The following is a 12,668-nucleotide window of genomic DNA, read 5'->3' on the forward strand; positions in this document are numbered from 1 at the left end:
AAACCATCCACGGACTGGCCGGCTCACCGGACCTCGACCCAAGTCCACCAGGCGGATTCGTGCCGGGGACCAGGCGCTTCCCCTACTCCAGAAAGCCGTGCGTTAGACCGCTCGGCTAACCGGGCGGTCGATGTAATATAAGTTTCTTGTATTGCTTAAATAAACTAAAAATAAACTGTAAGCGTAGGCTTCCGCGGCCGTTGTCTTCTTCAATAAAATTCTTCAGGGTATCAGACCGCATCGTCATAATTTAAAATGCGCCAACGTTTCGGCCAGCGTTGCAGCTAGCCTTCATCAGGGCCTTACGTTAACGTAAGACCCTGATGAAGGCTAGCTGCAACGCTGGCCGAAACGTTGGCGCATTTTAAATTATGACGATGCGGTCTGATACCCTGAAGAATTTTATTGAATAAAATTAAACTGTGATTTAGCGCATACATGTGTACAAAGTGCGTCGCGCGCAAACTCGTGTTACGAAAATTGGCGCCCCTCCTCATGGGATATAAAAGGAGGTGACGCAGTGTTGTGTTGGAAGTGGAGAAGCAGGAACGGCAAAATTGGTTGGACAGGAGAGCTAAGTGAGTTCCAACGTGGACTTGTCTTTGGTTGTCACGCGAGTAACAGATCCATCAGGGACATTTCTAACCAACTAGAGCTGCCCACGTAGACTGCTGGTGGTTTGACTGTGAAATGGAAACGCGAAGGAAGTTACACTATGTGATCAAAAGTATCCGGACACCTGGCTGAAAATGGCTTACAAATTCGTGGCACCCTCCATCGGTAATGCTGGAATTCAGTACGGTGTTGGCCCACCCTTAGCCTTGATGACAGCTTCCACTCTCACAGGCATACGTTCAGTCAGGTGCTGGAAGGTTCGTTGGTGAGTTGCAGCCCATTCTTCACGGACTGCTGCACTGAGGAGAGGCATCGATGTCGGTCGGTGAGGCCTGGCACGAAGTCGGCGTTACAAAACATCCCAAAGCTGTTCTGTAGGATTCAGGTCAGGTCTCTGTGCAGGCCAATCCGTTACAGGGATGTTATTGACGTGCCACAGGCCGTGTATTATGAACAGGTGCTCGATCGTGTTGAAAGATGCAACCGCCATCGCCGAATTGCTCTTCAACAGTGGGAAGAAATAAGGTGCTTAAAACATCAGAGTAATCCGGAGCTCGTGGTCGTGCGGTAGCGTTCTCGCTTCCCGCGCCCGGGTTCCCGGGTTCGATTCCCGGCGGGGTCAGGGATTTTCTCTGCCTCGTGATGACTGGGTGTTGTGTGATGTCCTTAGGTTAGTTAGGTTTAAGTAGTTCTAAGTTCTAGGGGACTGATGACCATAGATGTTAAGTCCCATAGTGGTTAGAGCCAAAGCATCAGAGTAGGCCTGTGGTGTGATAGTACCACGCAGAACAACAAGGAGTGCAAGCCGCCTCCATGAAAAACACGACTACACCATAACACCACCGCCTCCGAATTTTACTGTTGGCACTACACACGCTGGCAGATGACATTCACCGGGCATTCGTCATACCCACACCCTGCCATCGGATCGCGACGTTGTGTACCGCGATTCGTCACTCCGCACAACGTTTTTCCACTGTTCAATCTTCTACATCTTCATCTACATCTACGTGATTACTCTGCTATTCACAATAAGGTGCCTGGCAGAGGGTTCAATGAACCACCTTCAAGCTGTCTCTCTACCGTTCCACTCTCGAACGGCACGCGGGAAAAACGAGCACTTAAATTTTTCTGTGTGAGCCCTGATTTCTCTTATTTTATCGAGATGAGAATTTCTTCCTATGTAGGTGCGTGCCAACAGAATGTTTTCGCAATCGGAGGAGAAAACTGGTGATTGAAATTTTGTGAGAAGATCCCGTCGCAACGAAAACCGCCTTTAATGATTGCCATTCCAATTCACGTATCATGTCTGTGTGGCACTATACCCCTGTTTCGCGATAATACAAAAAAGGAGCTGCCCTTCTTTGTACGTTTTCGATGTTATCCGTCAGTCCCACTTGATACGAATCCCACACCGCACAGCAGTACTCCAGAATAGGGCGGACAAGCGTGGTGTATTATCTATGTGATCATTCCAATTTAGGTTATTTGCAATTGTAATCCGTAAGTATTTAGTTGAATTTGCAGTCTTCAGATTTGTGTGACTTATCGCGTAATCGAAATTTAGCTGATTTCTTTTAGTACTCATGTGAATAACTTCACACTTTTCTTTATTCAAGGTCAATTGCCACTTTTCGCACCATACAGATATCTTATCTAAATCATTTTGCAAGTCGTTTTGATCATCTGATGACTTTACAAGACGGTAAATGACAGCATCATCTGCAAACAATCTAAGACGGCTACTCAGATTGTCTATAACACTTCCTTCGGGAACGCCAGATATTACTTCTGTCTTACTCGATGACTTTCCGTCTATTACTACGAACTTTCTGACAGCAAATCACGAATCCAATCGTACAACCGAGGCGATACTCCGTAGGCACGCAGTTTGGTTAGAAGACGCTTGTGAGGAACGGTGTCGAAAGCTTTCTGGAAATCTAAAAATATGGAATCTATTTGACATCCCCTTTCGATAGCACTTATTACTTCATGAGTATAAAGAGCTAGTTGTCTTTCACAAGAACGATATTTTCTGAAACCGTGCTATGTGTCGATAAATCGTTTTCTTCGAGGTACTTCATACTGTTCGAATACAAAAAAGAAAAAAAAATGTGTGTGAAATCTTATGGGATTTAACTGCTAACAAGGGAACCTCCCCATCGCACCCCCCTCAGATTTAGTTGTAAGTTGGCACAGTGGATAGGCCTTGAAAAATTGAACACAGATCAATCGAGAAAATAGGAAGAAGTTGTGTGGAACTATGAAAAAAATAAGCAAAATATACAAACTCAGTAGTCCATGCGGAAGATAGGCAACATCATGGACAGTCTGCTCCAGAAGCGCCGTGGTCCCGTGGTTAGCGTGAGTAGCTGTGGAGCGAGAGGTCCTTGGTTCTAGTCTTCCCTCCAGTAAAAACTTTAATTTTTTATTTTTACATAATTATTATCTGTTCGTCCGTCCGTCCGATGCGAGGTAACTGCGCCGTAGTATGGGTACGCTACACCTAAACAAACGTCGAAACACACGACGTCAGTCGACTACAGAGCACGGAAGAGAGAGTATTCCTGCTAACGAGGCTCCCTGGCTGGCAGTTGACTGTTCGCTACTTTGGACCGACAGATAATAAATTTTCGGAAAATAAAAAAATTAAACTATTCACTCGAGGGAAGACTTGAACCAAGGACCTCTCGTTCAGCAGCTGCTCACGCTAACCACGGGACCACGGCGCTCCTGTGAGCAGACTCTCCTTGATGTTGCCTATCTTCCGCATGAAGTACTCAGTTTGTATATTTTGCTTATTTTTTTCATAGTTCCACACAAGTTCTTCGTGTTTTCTCGATTGATCTGTGTTCAGTTTTTCAAGGCCTATCCACCGTGCCAACTTATAACTAAATCTGAGAGGGGTGCGATGGGGAGGTTCCCTTGTAAGGTCATCAGTCCCTAAGCTTACACACTACTTAACCTAAAGTATCCTAAGCACAAAAACACACACCCATGCCCGAGGGAGGACTCGAACCTCCGCCGGGACCAGCCGCACAGTCCATGACTGCAGCGCCCCAGACCGCTCGGCTAATCCCGCGCGGATGTTCGAATACAGTATATGTTCCAAACACTACTGCAGATCGACGGTAGTGATGTAGGCCTCTAATTCAGCGGATTACTCCTACCTCCCTTTTTGGATATTCGTGTGACTTGTGCAATTTTCCATTCTTTAGGTACGGATCTAAATATGGAGCTACTTTATCAGCATACTCTGAGAGAAACCTGACTGGTATACAATCTGGACCGGAGGCCCTGCCTTTATTAAGTGATTTAAGCTGTTTGGTTAGTCCGAGGATATCTACTATGTTTCTCATCTTGTCAGTTGTTCTTGATTGGAATTCAGCAATATTTACGTCGTCTTCTTTGGTGAAGGAGTTTCGGAAAATCTTGTTAAATAACTCTGCTTTCGTGGCACTGTGATCAGTGACTTCACCGTTGTTTACGCTCCTTACACCGAGCGAGGCGTCGTTTGGCATTTACCGGCGTGATGTGTGGCTTATGAGCAGCCGCTCGACCATGAAATCCAAGTTTTCTCACCTCCCGCCTGTCTGTCATAGTACTTGCAGTGGATCCTGATGCAGTTTGGAATACCTGTGTGATGGTCTGGATAGATGTCTGCCTATTAAATACGACCCTCTTCGACTGTCAGCGGTCTCTGTCAGTCAACAGGCGAGATCGGCCTGTACGCTTTTGCGCTGTACGTGTCCCTTCACGTTTCCACTTCACTATCACATCGCAAACTGTGGATCTAGGGATGTTTAGGAGTGTGGAAATCTTACGTACAGACGTATGGCACAAGTGATACTCAGTCACCTGACCACGTCCGAAGCCCGTGAGTTCCGCGGAGCGCCCCATTCTGCTCTCTCACGACGTCTAATGGCTACTGAGGTCGCTGATAAGGAGTACCTGGCAGTAGCTAGCAGCACAGTGCACCTAACATGAAAAACGTATATTTTTGGGGGTGCCACTTTTAATCACATAGCGTACGTGAGGTATACTGCAAAGTTATTTGCGATGAGCTTGGTAGCTATGCTCCACATTCGAGGCTATTGTCACCTGCTGTACAGAGTATGGAGTGACACGTGTTTCTCTTTTTCATATGCTGGCAATACAAGACAAAGCTGGAAATGAAGAACTTACTCAAATGAAAAGACACTGGAGTCATTAGCTGATAATGGTGACTGGATGTATTTTCAGTCAACGCTCCTTGATTTCAGGAAACTATGAGGACGGAATGGACAGTGTCTTCAAAGGAGGGTATAAGATGAACATCAAGAAAAGCAAAACGAGGATAATGGAATGTAGTCGAATTAAGTCGGGTGATGCTCAGGGAATTAGATTAGGAAATGAGACAAAGTAGTAAAGGAGTTTTGCTATTTGGGGAACAAAATAACTGATGAAGGTCGAAGTAGAAAAATGTAGACTGGCAATGGCAAGGAAAGCATTTCTGAAAAAGAGAAATTTGTTAACATCGAGTATAGCTTTAAATGTCAGGAAGTCGTTTCTGAAAGTATTTGTTTGGAGTGTAGCCAAGTATGGAAGTGAAACGTGGACGATAAATAGTTTAGACAAGAAGAGAATAGAAGCTTTCGAAATGTGGTGCTACAGAAGAACGCTGAAGATTAGATGGGCAGATCACATAACTAATGTGGAGGTATTGAATAGAATTGGGGAGAAGTGGAGTTTGTAGCACAACTTGACCAGAAGAAGGGATCGGTTGGTAGGACATGTTCTGAGACATCGAAGGATCACCAGTTTAGTATTGGAGGACAGCGTGGAGGGTAAAAATCGTAGAGGGAGGCCAAGAGATGAATACACTAAGCAGATTCAGAAGGATGTAGGCTGCAGTAGGTGCTGGGAGATGAAGAAGCTTGCACAGGACAGAGCAGCATGGAGAGCTGCATCAAACCAGTCTCAGGACTGAAGACCACAACAAAAACATGAGACAGGTATAAAAGAGATCTGACAGCTAAATTCCTGTTACTCCCGAATGAGCATCTGGACGAAGTTGATGACACATCGGGTTTCCCACAACATCATGAGCTTTTTTTTTTTTCCGAACACAACACCTCTACACAGAGTTCAGTATCCTGTACTAAACCATCGACGGTGACTGGTATCACTTCGGATCCAGTGCTTTGACCTTTAAATAATATGCCATAATAACATCCTCTTCGGAAGGGCTTATGATTGCAGCTTGTCGTATCACGAGTCACATCAGTATTGTACCGCATATTGTATTGTCCCAGTGGTAACATGGGTATATGACGAAACAATGGTTGATCCCGTTTTATCGAATGGGTAGCGTCTTTAGCGGAGTCGGCGAACCCGCCTATTGAGCTGAGACGGTACAGAACCGTTGCCACGGATACGAACACAAAATCGTGTTATGCAACGGGGTTGAGGTAGACGCACAAGGCAGCTGTCAGCATTCTTGTCTCTCCGACTCTTCTACAGTATCCGTTACTATCGGCAAATGCCTTAAGACGAGAATTTCATTCGCTACAAGTCGTAGGTGTGAGAGTAGACTCCCAATAGTTGATGTTGTGGTCTTCAGTCCTGAGACTGGTTTGATGCAGTTCTCCATGCTGTTCTATCCTGTGCAAGCTTGTTCATCTCCCAGTACCTACTGCAACCTACATCCTTCTGAATCTGCTTAGTGTATTCATCTCTTGGTCTCCCTCTACGATTTTTACCCTCCACGCTGCCCTCCAATACTAAACTGGTGATCCCTCGATGCCTCAAAACATGTCCTACCAACCGATCCCTTCTTGTAGTCAAGTTGTCCCACGAACTCCTCTTCTCCCCAATCCTATTCAATACTTCCTCATTAGTTATGTGACGTACGCATCTAATCTTCAGCATTCTTCTGTAGCACCACATTTCGAAAGCGTCTATTCTCTTCTTGTCCAAACTAGTTATCGTCCATGCTTCACCTCCATACATGGCTACACTCCGTACAAACACTTTCAGAAACGACTCCCTGACATTTAAATCTATACTCGATGTTAACAAAGTTCTCTTCTTCAGAAACGCTTTCCTTGCCATTGCCAGTCTACATTTTATATCCTCTCTACTTCGACCATCATCAGTTATTTTGCTCGCCAAATAGCAAAACTCCTTTACTACTTTAAGTGTCTCATTTCCTAATCTAATTCCCTCAACATCACCTGACTTAATTCGACTACATTCCATTATCCTCGTTTTGCTGTTGTTGATGTTCATCTTATATCCTCCTTTCAAGACACTGTCCATTCCATTCAACTGCTCTTCCAAGTCCTTTGCTATCTCTGACAGAATTACAATGTCATCGGCGAACCTCAAAGTTTTTATTTCTTCTCCATGGATTTTAATACCTACTCCGAATTTTTCTTTTGTTTCCTTTACTGCTTGCTCAATATGCACATTGAATAACATCGGGGATAGGCTATAACCCTGTCTCAGTCCCTTCCCAACCACTGCTTCCCTTTCATGCCCCTCGACTCTTATAACTGCCATCTGGTTTCTGTACAAATTGTAAATAGCCTTTCGCTCCTTGTATTTTACCCCTGCCACCTTTAGAATTCGAAAGAGAGTATTCCAGTCAACACTGTCAAAAGCTTTCTCTATGTCTACAACTGCTAGAAACGTAGGTATGCCTTCCCTTAGGCAGCGTTCACACTGCCGGCCGGGCCGAGCCGAGCCTGGCCGGGCCGTCGCCCGCTTTGCTATCAGACACATGGTTTTGAATTGCGGTGTTCAGACTGGCGGCCGGGCCGCGCCGACACGGCGTGAGCCTCCCGGAGCCGAGCCGACGACATTCCGAATGTTTAATATTGCCGGCGCGAGCCGACCGCAGGCGCGAGCCTGTGGAGCAGCACTACTGCTTCTGCAGTACACGTATCACACGTCTCCCTTCTGCTTTCATCACAAGTGTGACTGCACACGTCTTTTATTTTAAGATGTTACCTCACATTTCACAATAAGTGAGGAAAAATTACGTTTATTATAATGATACATGCGAAATTACTTTTATTTCATATATTTAATCTACATGCATTTACAACAATAGCTTGCCAGCGTTCGCGGCATTGCCGCCACTGAATAGTTCGCATTTACTTGTAAACGGAGGCAGATATGAGTGTCACTGAGGGACGGAAATGTGTCCCTACCAGATGACAATGCATTGTAAAGTCATGTTGTGGCACGTTACTATATAAGCTGTTGTCTGTGACATCTTTTTGCGATGTTCTTACTTTAATGGATGCAGAATAACATATACATGACATTAACTTGTGTCCATCAATTTGGTATCAGAATTTCGGCTACTATGACAGTAATGATGCAGTTTCCAGATTATGGAACGAAGTAACCAAGGAGTGTGTTTCAGATAGTACGCACAAATATAAATTATTTTCCTTTATAATTTTATTTGTTTTATTTACAGTGAAATGAGATACAAAAAAATACAGTAAATAGCAAAGTAATTTCAATTCCAAAATTTATTTGAGAGGTTTTTCAATTATTTTAAGTTGCATTTTTAACGAAATATTCAACAAAAGTGTTCCTGACAGTTTTCGAACGTAATGTGGAATTTCTGTTGAATGTGGCACCAGCTGTCTGCATATCAGCATTGTTACAAAACTTTTCAGCTTCAACATTGCATCCTTCTCTGTCAATGACAATATTATGAAGTAGACAAATGCACTTGACTATGTGATCAGCTACGTCAACGGATGTTTCAATTTCCTTCCTCAGTAGTCTCCATTTATTGGTCATTATACCAAATGCACATTCAACAACTTTTCTTGCTCTGGAATGCATATCATTGTATAGAATCTTCTCGTTGTCCAAATTTCTGCGAGGAAAAGGTCTCATCAAATTCTCTAATAAGGGGTAAGCTTCATCTCCCAAAATGACGTACGGTAGTTCCTGACACATTCCTTCAAGTCTTGTTGGTGGCGGTAATAACAGCTCCCCATTTGTAAGTTTCTTATATAACATACTTTCTTTAAACACGCCTGCATCAGACTGTTTACCGTAGGCACCAACATCCACAGCTATAAATTTGTAATTTGCATCAGCAACTGCTTGGAGTACAATCGAATAATACTGTTTGTAATTGTAAAACATGCTGCCAGAAAGTTTAGGACATTGGACACGTATGTGCTTCCCGTCTATACATCCAACACAGTTTGGAAATCCCCATCTCGTATGCATTTCACTGGCAATTTCTTTAAATCGAGAAACAGTTGGCGTTGGTAAATGAATGGGGGCAAGTGACTCCCATATGGCCATACAAACGTCTTTCACCAACACTGATACGGTGGACACTCCTAATCGGAATGACGATGCTAGTGCATGAAAGGAGATGCCAGTGGACAGATACCTGAGAAAAAAAATCGTAAAATGTGTTACTCAAGTGTGGTGTTGGGCGAAGTTTTTACAGTTTTGTTTGCACAGTAGATATTTACTTAGTCAATGTCATTTCATAGTTATACAACAATAAATAATTAAAGAGACATTTTCTTGCATCCTTCTATATTCTTTCAATTAAAATAATGAAATCGAAATGCAAAGACCTGAGAGACAGTTACAGAGAATAACTTGTATAACTTGGCAAAATAAGGTCATGTGATCCAGGGAATAGTATATTAAAATGCAATTCCACTCGGGCTTTGTTCTGTCATATGATTTTCCTAAGTTCCAAGAGCTATGCACAGTTCCTTACCAGTGGAAATAGAACCACTGAGTCAAAGGGCATATCAGTCTGTCTATCTTACAAGGTAATGAAAAGAATTCTGTGAGGTCATCAGTGGCTCCACATGATGAACCATCACCACTGCCAAGCGCTGCATCATGAAGAAAAACGAAGAAAAAGTTGGAAAATTCTGAAGGAGTGTATCTGCGATTCTTCGTTGAAGGCACAGCAAGACATTACCCAAAATGACGAAGCTAATTACTTAGTGATGATTCTCAGGAGTCCCATAAACTCTCTTCCCCTCAGAGGTAAGCGTTTGTGAAATTTAAAATACAAAATCATGACTACAATTAATTGGAGGTAGTGAATGCTGCACAAAGTTCTACTGCAAACCAAAAAGTGTGTACTAACGAATCTTACCTTATCGTTATACACAATTTTTCTTCTGCTGTTATACTTCTGCGAAAATTTGTGTTCTGTTTCGAAATTTTGTCTTGAATGTTCTGCAGCACATACTGAAATGTATTATGATTCATTCTGTAATATGAATAAAATTTTTCAGGATAGTTTTTAAGTTCTTCATGTAAAGAAAAAAACTCTCCTAAATGTCTGTCGCTATTTATGGGATGAATCCATAACCTCCTAGTTCTTCTGTACTTCAAAACTCGACGAGTAACTGCAGAGTCAAAACAATACCAATAAAAGAGTGAAGACATTGTTCTACACGACAGCACACACTAGCCAAAGGCGAGCAACTGTTGACTGCAGCTGCGTTTTCTAGTGACTTGCTTGTCAGCTGTCGAAGGGTGGGGATTTTTTTTAATTTATTTATTTGGCCTTCGGCAACTAGCAGCCATTTAGCCAAAGAGTAGGGATTACCTTGACGGTGCAGCGCAGCCCGCCAAGGAAGGAAAAAAAAATGAAGAACAATGAAACGCACGTCTGTGTCGATCTACAGTAGTTTCATTAACTCTCCATTATTTTTTTTTTCTGTCAAAGTAGACAACGAGACTACAGAATTGCGCTTCAGTTTCTGCAGTAAACGTATCACAAATCTCCAGTTTGTTTTTGTGATTAGTTTTACACCACTGATCACTAGTAATTAGTTTTTTTCTGTCCTGCATTATATGACTACATTAAACCAAGCTGTAACCGCTCGAACTCCGTGGCTTGCGGACGCGGCACAGACGCCACTGAATATCTCGCATTACTTGTGACCAGAGACAGATATCAGTGTCATTATCATTTCAAAAACTTTTTGGTACTTTTAGCTACATTTCATACGCAACAATGTATGGTCTAAAACGGATCTAACAGTAAGCTACCCGCTACATAACTTTTTCACTACAAGATCTGTAAATCAAGTGCACAACGTTGACAAATAGCATCATTTAACAATGACTGTTAAGAAATACGAAAAGATAAATGATTCAATACGAAGCTAAGATGTTACACTAGCACGTGTACAAAAATCAGATTTTTTAGCCGCATACTTTCTTCAAAATCGGCTGGGAAGCGTTACGAAACTAAGAAATCACGCGAAACGAAAAGTAGACTTTTTCTTTTTTCACGACGTAAGTAACGCTTTTAAGGAAAAAATGAGTTCATAAAACGATGTGGCGCAGTCTTATATACCTCTAAGAAATTTTAGAACATGAAAATCGGAGAAGTGGATTTTCCCCCATTCCGCAGACCCGGCTCGGCGCGGCGCGCAGTGTGAATGCCCTACACGTCGGCCTGAGCTGGCTAGGCACGAGCCGAGACAGTACGCGTCAGCCCGGCCCGGCCGCCAGTGTGAACGCAGCCTTAATCTTTCTTCTAAGATAAGTCGTAAGGTTAGTATTGCCTCACGTGTTCCAGTGTTTCTACGGAATCCAAATAGTAACAGCCATTAAAGCAGAAATGAGGAGCGGCATGAACCTGACTCACAACAGGCATTACTAATTGTCTAGCTGTTACCCGCGGCCGAGCTCGCATAACAGTAGTTTTGTTATGATGAGCGATGCTAAGTAAGGAAGCTAGTGATATATAAATATCTGGACATATATACTGGTGTAGATATATTTGTGGAGGTTCGAGTCCTCCCTCGGGCATGGGTGTGTGTATGTTTGTCCTTAGGATAATTTAGGGTAAGTAGTGTGTAAGCTTAGGGACTGATGGCCTTAGCAGTTAAGTCCCATAAGATTTCACACACATTTGAGCATTTTGAGATATGTTTGTGTGTATGTTTCAATGTATGTAGTGCTGGTATTTATGTACATCATGTTTGTTTCTAGTTTAATGCTATATCCAAAATGAGATTTTCACTCTGCAGCGAAGTGTGCGCTGATATGAAACTTCCTGGCAGATTAAAACTGTGTGCCCGACCGAGACTCGAACTCGGAACCTTTGCCTTTCGCGGACAAGTGCTGCAGAGTGAAAATCTCATTCTGGAAACATCCCCCAGGCTGTGGCTAAGCCATGTCTCCGCAATATCCTCTCTTTCAGGAGTGCTAGTCCTGCAAGTTTCGCAGGAGAGCTTCTGTAAAGTTTGGAAGGTAGGAGACGAGATACTGGCAGAAGTAAAGCTGTCAGTACCGGACGTGAGTCGTGCTTCGGTAGCTCAGATGGTAGAGCACTTGCCCGCGAAAGGCAAAGGTCCCGAGTTCGAGTCTCGGTCGGGACACAGTTTTAATCTGCCAGGAAGTTTCTTATTGCTATATGTCGAATCTTAGTTAAAATATATTAAAACTACATTTTTTCCTTCTTGTCAATTATTTAATGCGCAGTTCTGACATTTCTGTAAAAAACATTTTTGTTCTTGCCGTCTTTTGCCAGGACGTAAGGATTTTGTGCATTGAATACAGGTAAGCATGCCGTATAGAGTTGTCCACGAGAAAAGCTAGGTTATTCTAAATGCACAACAGCAACTTTTGACTGTTTGCCCTTTCCCTCCGCTTACGATCGTACCAAAAGCATTGTGGATAAATTCTTGTGTCCGATTGATTTCGTCGGCTTTGACCAGTGACGTCATACCTAAGGTAGAGACGCTACTATAGGCAACCTATGGAAGCAACGCAACTCGTAGATAAACGAATGCAGCGTAAGATAAAATTACAAACACATTCATGCCGTTTACATGGGGCTCCCAAAACCGGATTTCGTAAACCGATTTCCCAATACCGCTACTGGGTTCTCATACAGGGTGTTTCAAAAATGACCGGTATATTTGAAACGGCAATAAAAACTAAACGAGCAGCGATAGAAATACACCGTTTGTTGCAATATGCTTGGGACAACAGTACATTTTCAGGCAGACAAACTTTCGAAATTACAGTAGTTACAATTT

At 43.1% G+C, this 12,668-nt stretch overlaps 2 protein-coding genes across 2 annotated transcripts in view; both read right to left on the bottom strand.

Annotated features, from left to right (window-relative positions):
• LOC126212759 (protein twist-like) overlaps positions 1-12,668 on the bottom strand; it is a 281,543-nt gene that overhangs the window by 149,668 nt on the left and 119,207 nt on the right. The window lies entirely within an intron of this gene.
• On the bottom strand, positions 8,086-10,145 carry LOC126213234 (uncharacterized). The gene is made up of 2 exons (XM_049940884.1): positions 9,761-10,145; positions 8,086-9,028 (listed from the first exon to the last, which is right to left on the bottom strand). Exons 1-2 carry the CDS (start codon positions 10,054-10,056, stop codon positions 8,167-8,169), a joined length of 1,158 nt encoding a protein of 385 aa, XP_049796841.1. The 5' UTR covers positions 10,057-10,145; the 3' UTR covers positions 8,086-8,166.

This window comes from Schistocerca nitens, chromosome 11, assembly GCF_023898315.1.
Source record: "Schistocerca nitens isolate TAMUIC-IGC-003100 chromosome 11, iqSchNite1.1, whole genome shotgun sequence".
NCBI classification, from domain to species: Eukaryota; Metazoa; Arthropoda; class Insecta; order Orthoptera; family Acrididae; genus Schistocerca; species Schistocerca nitens.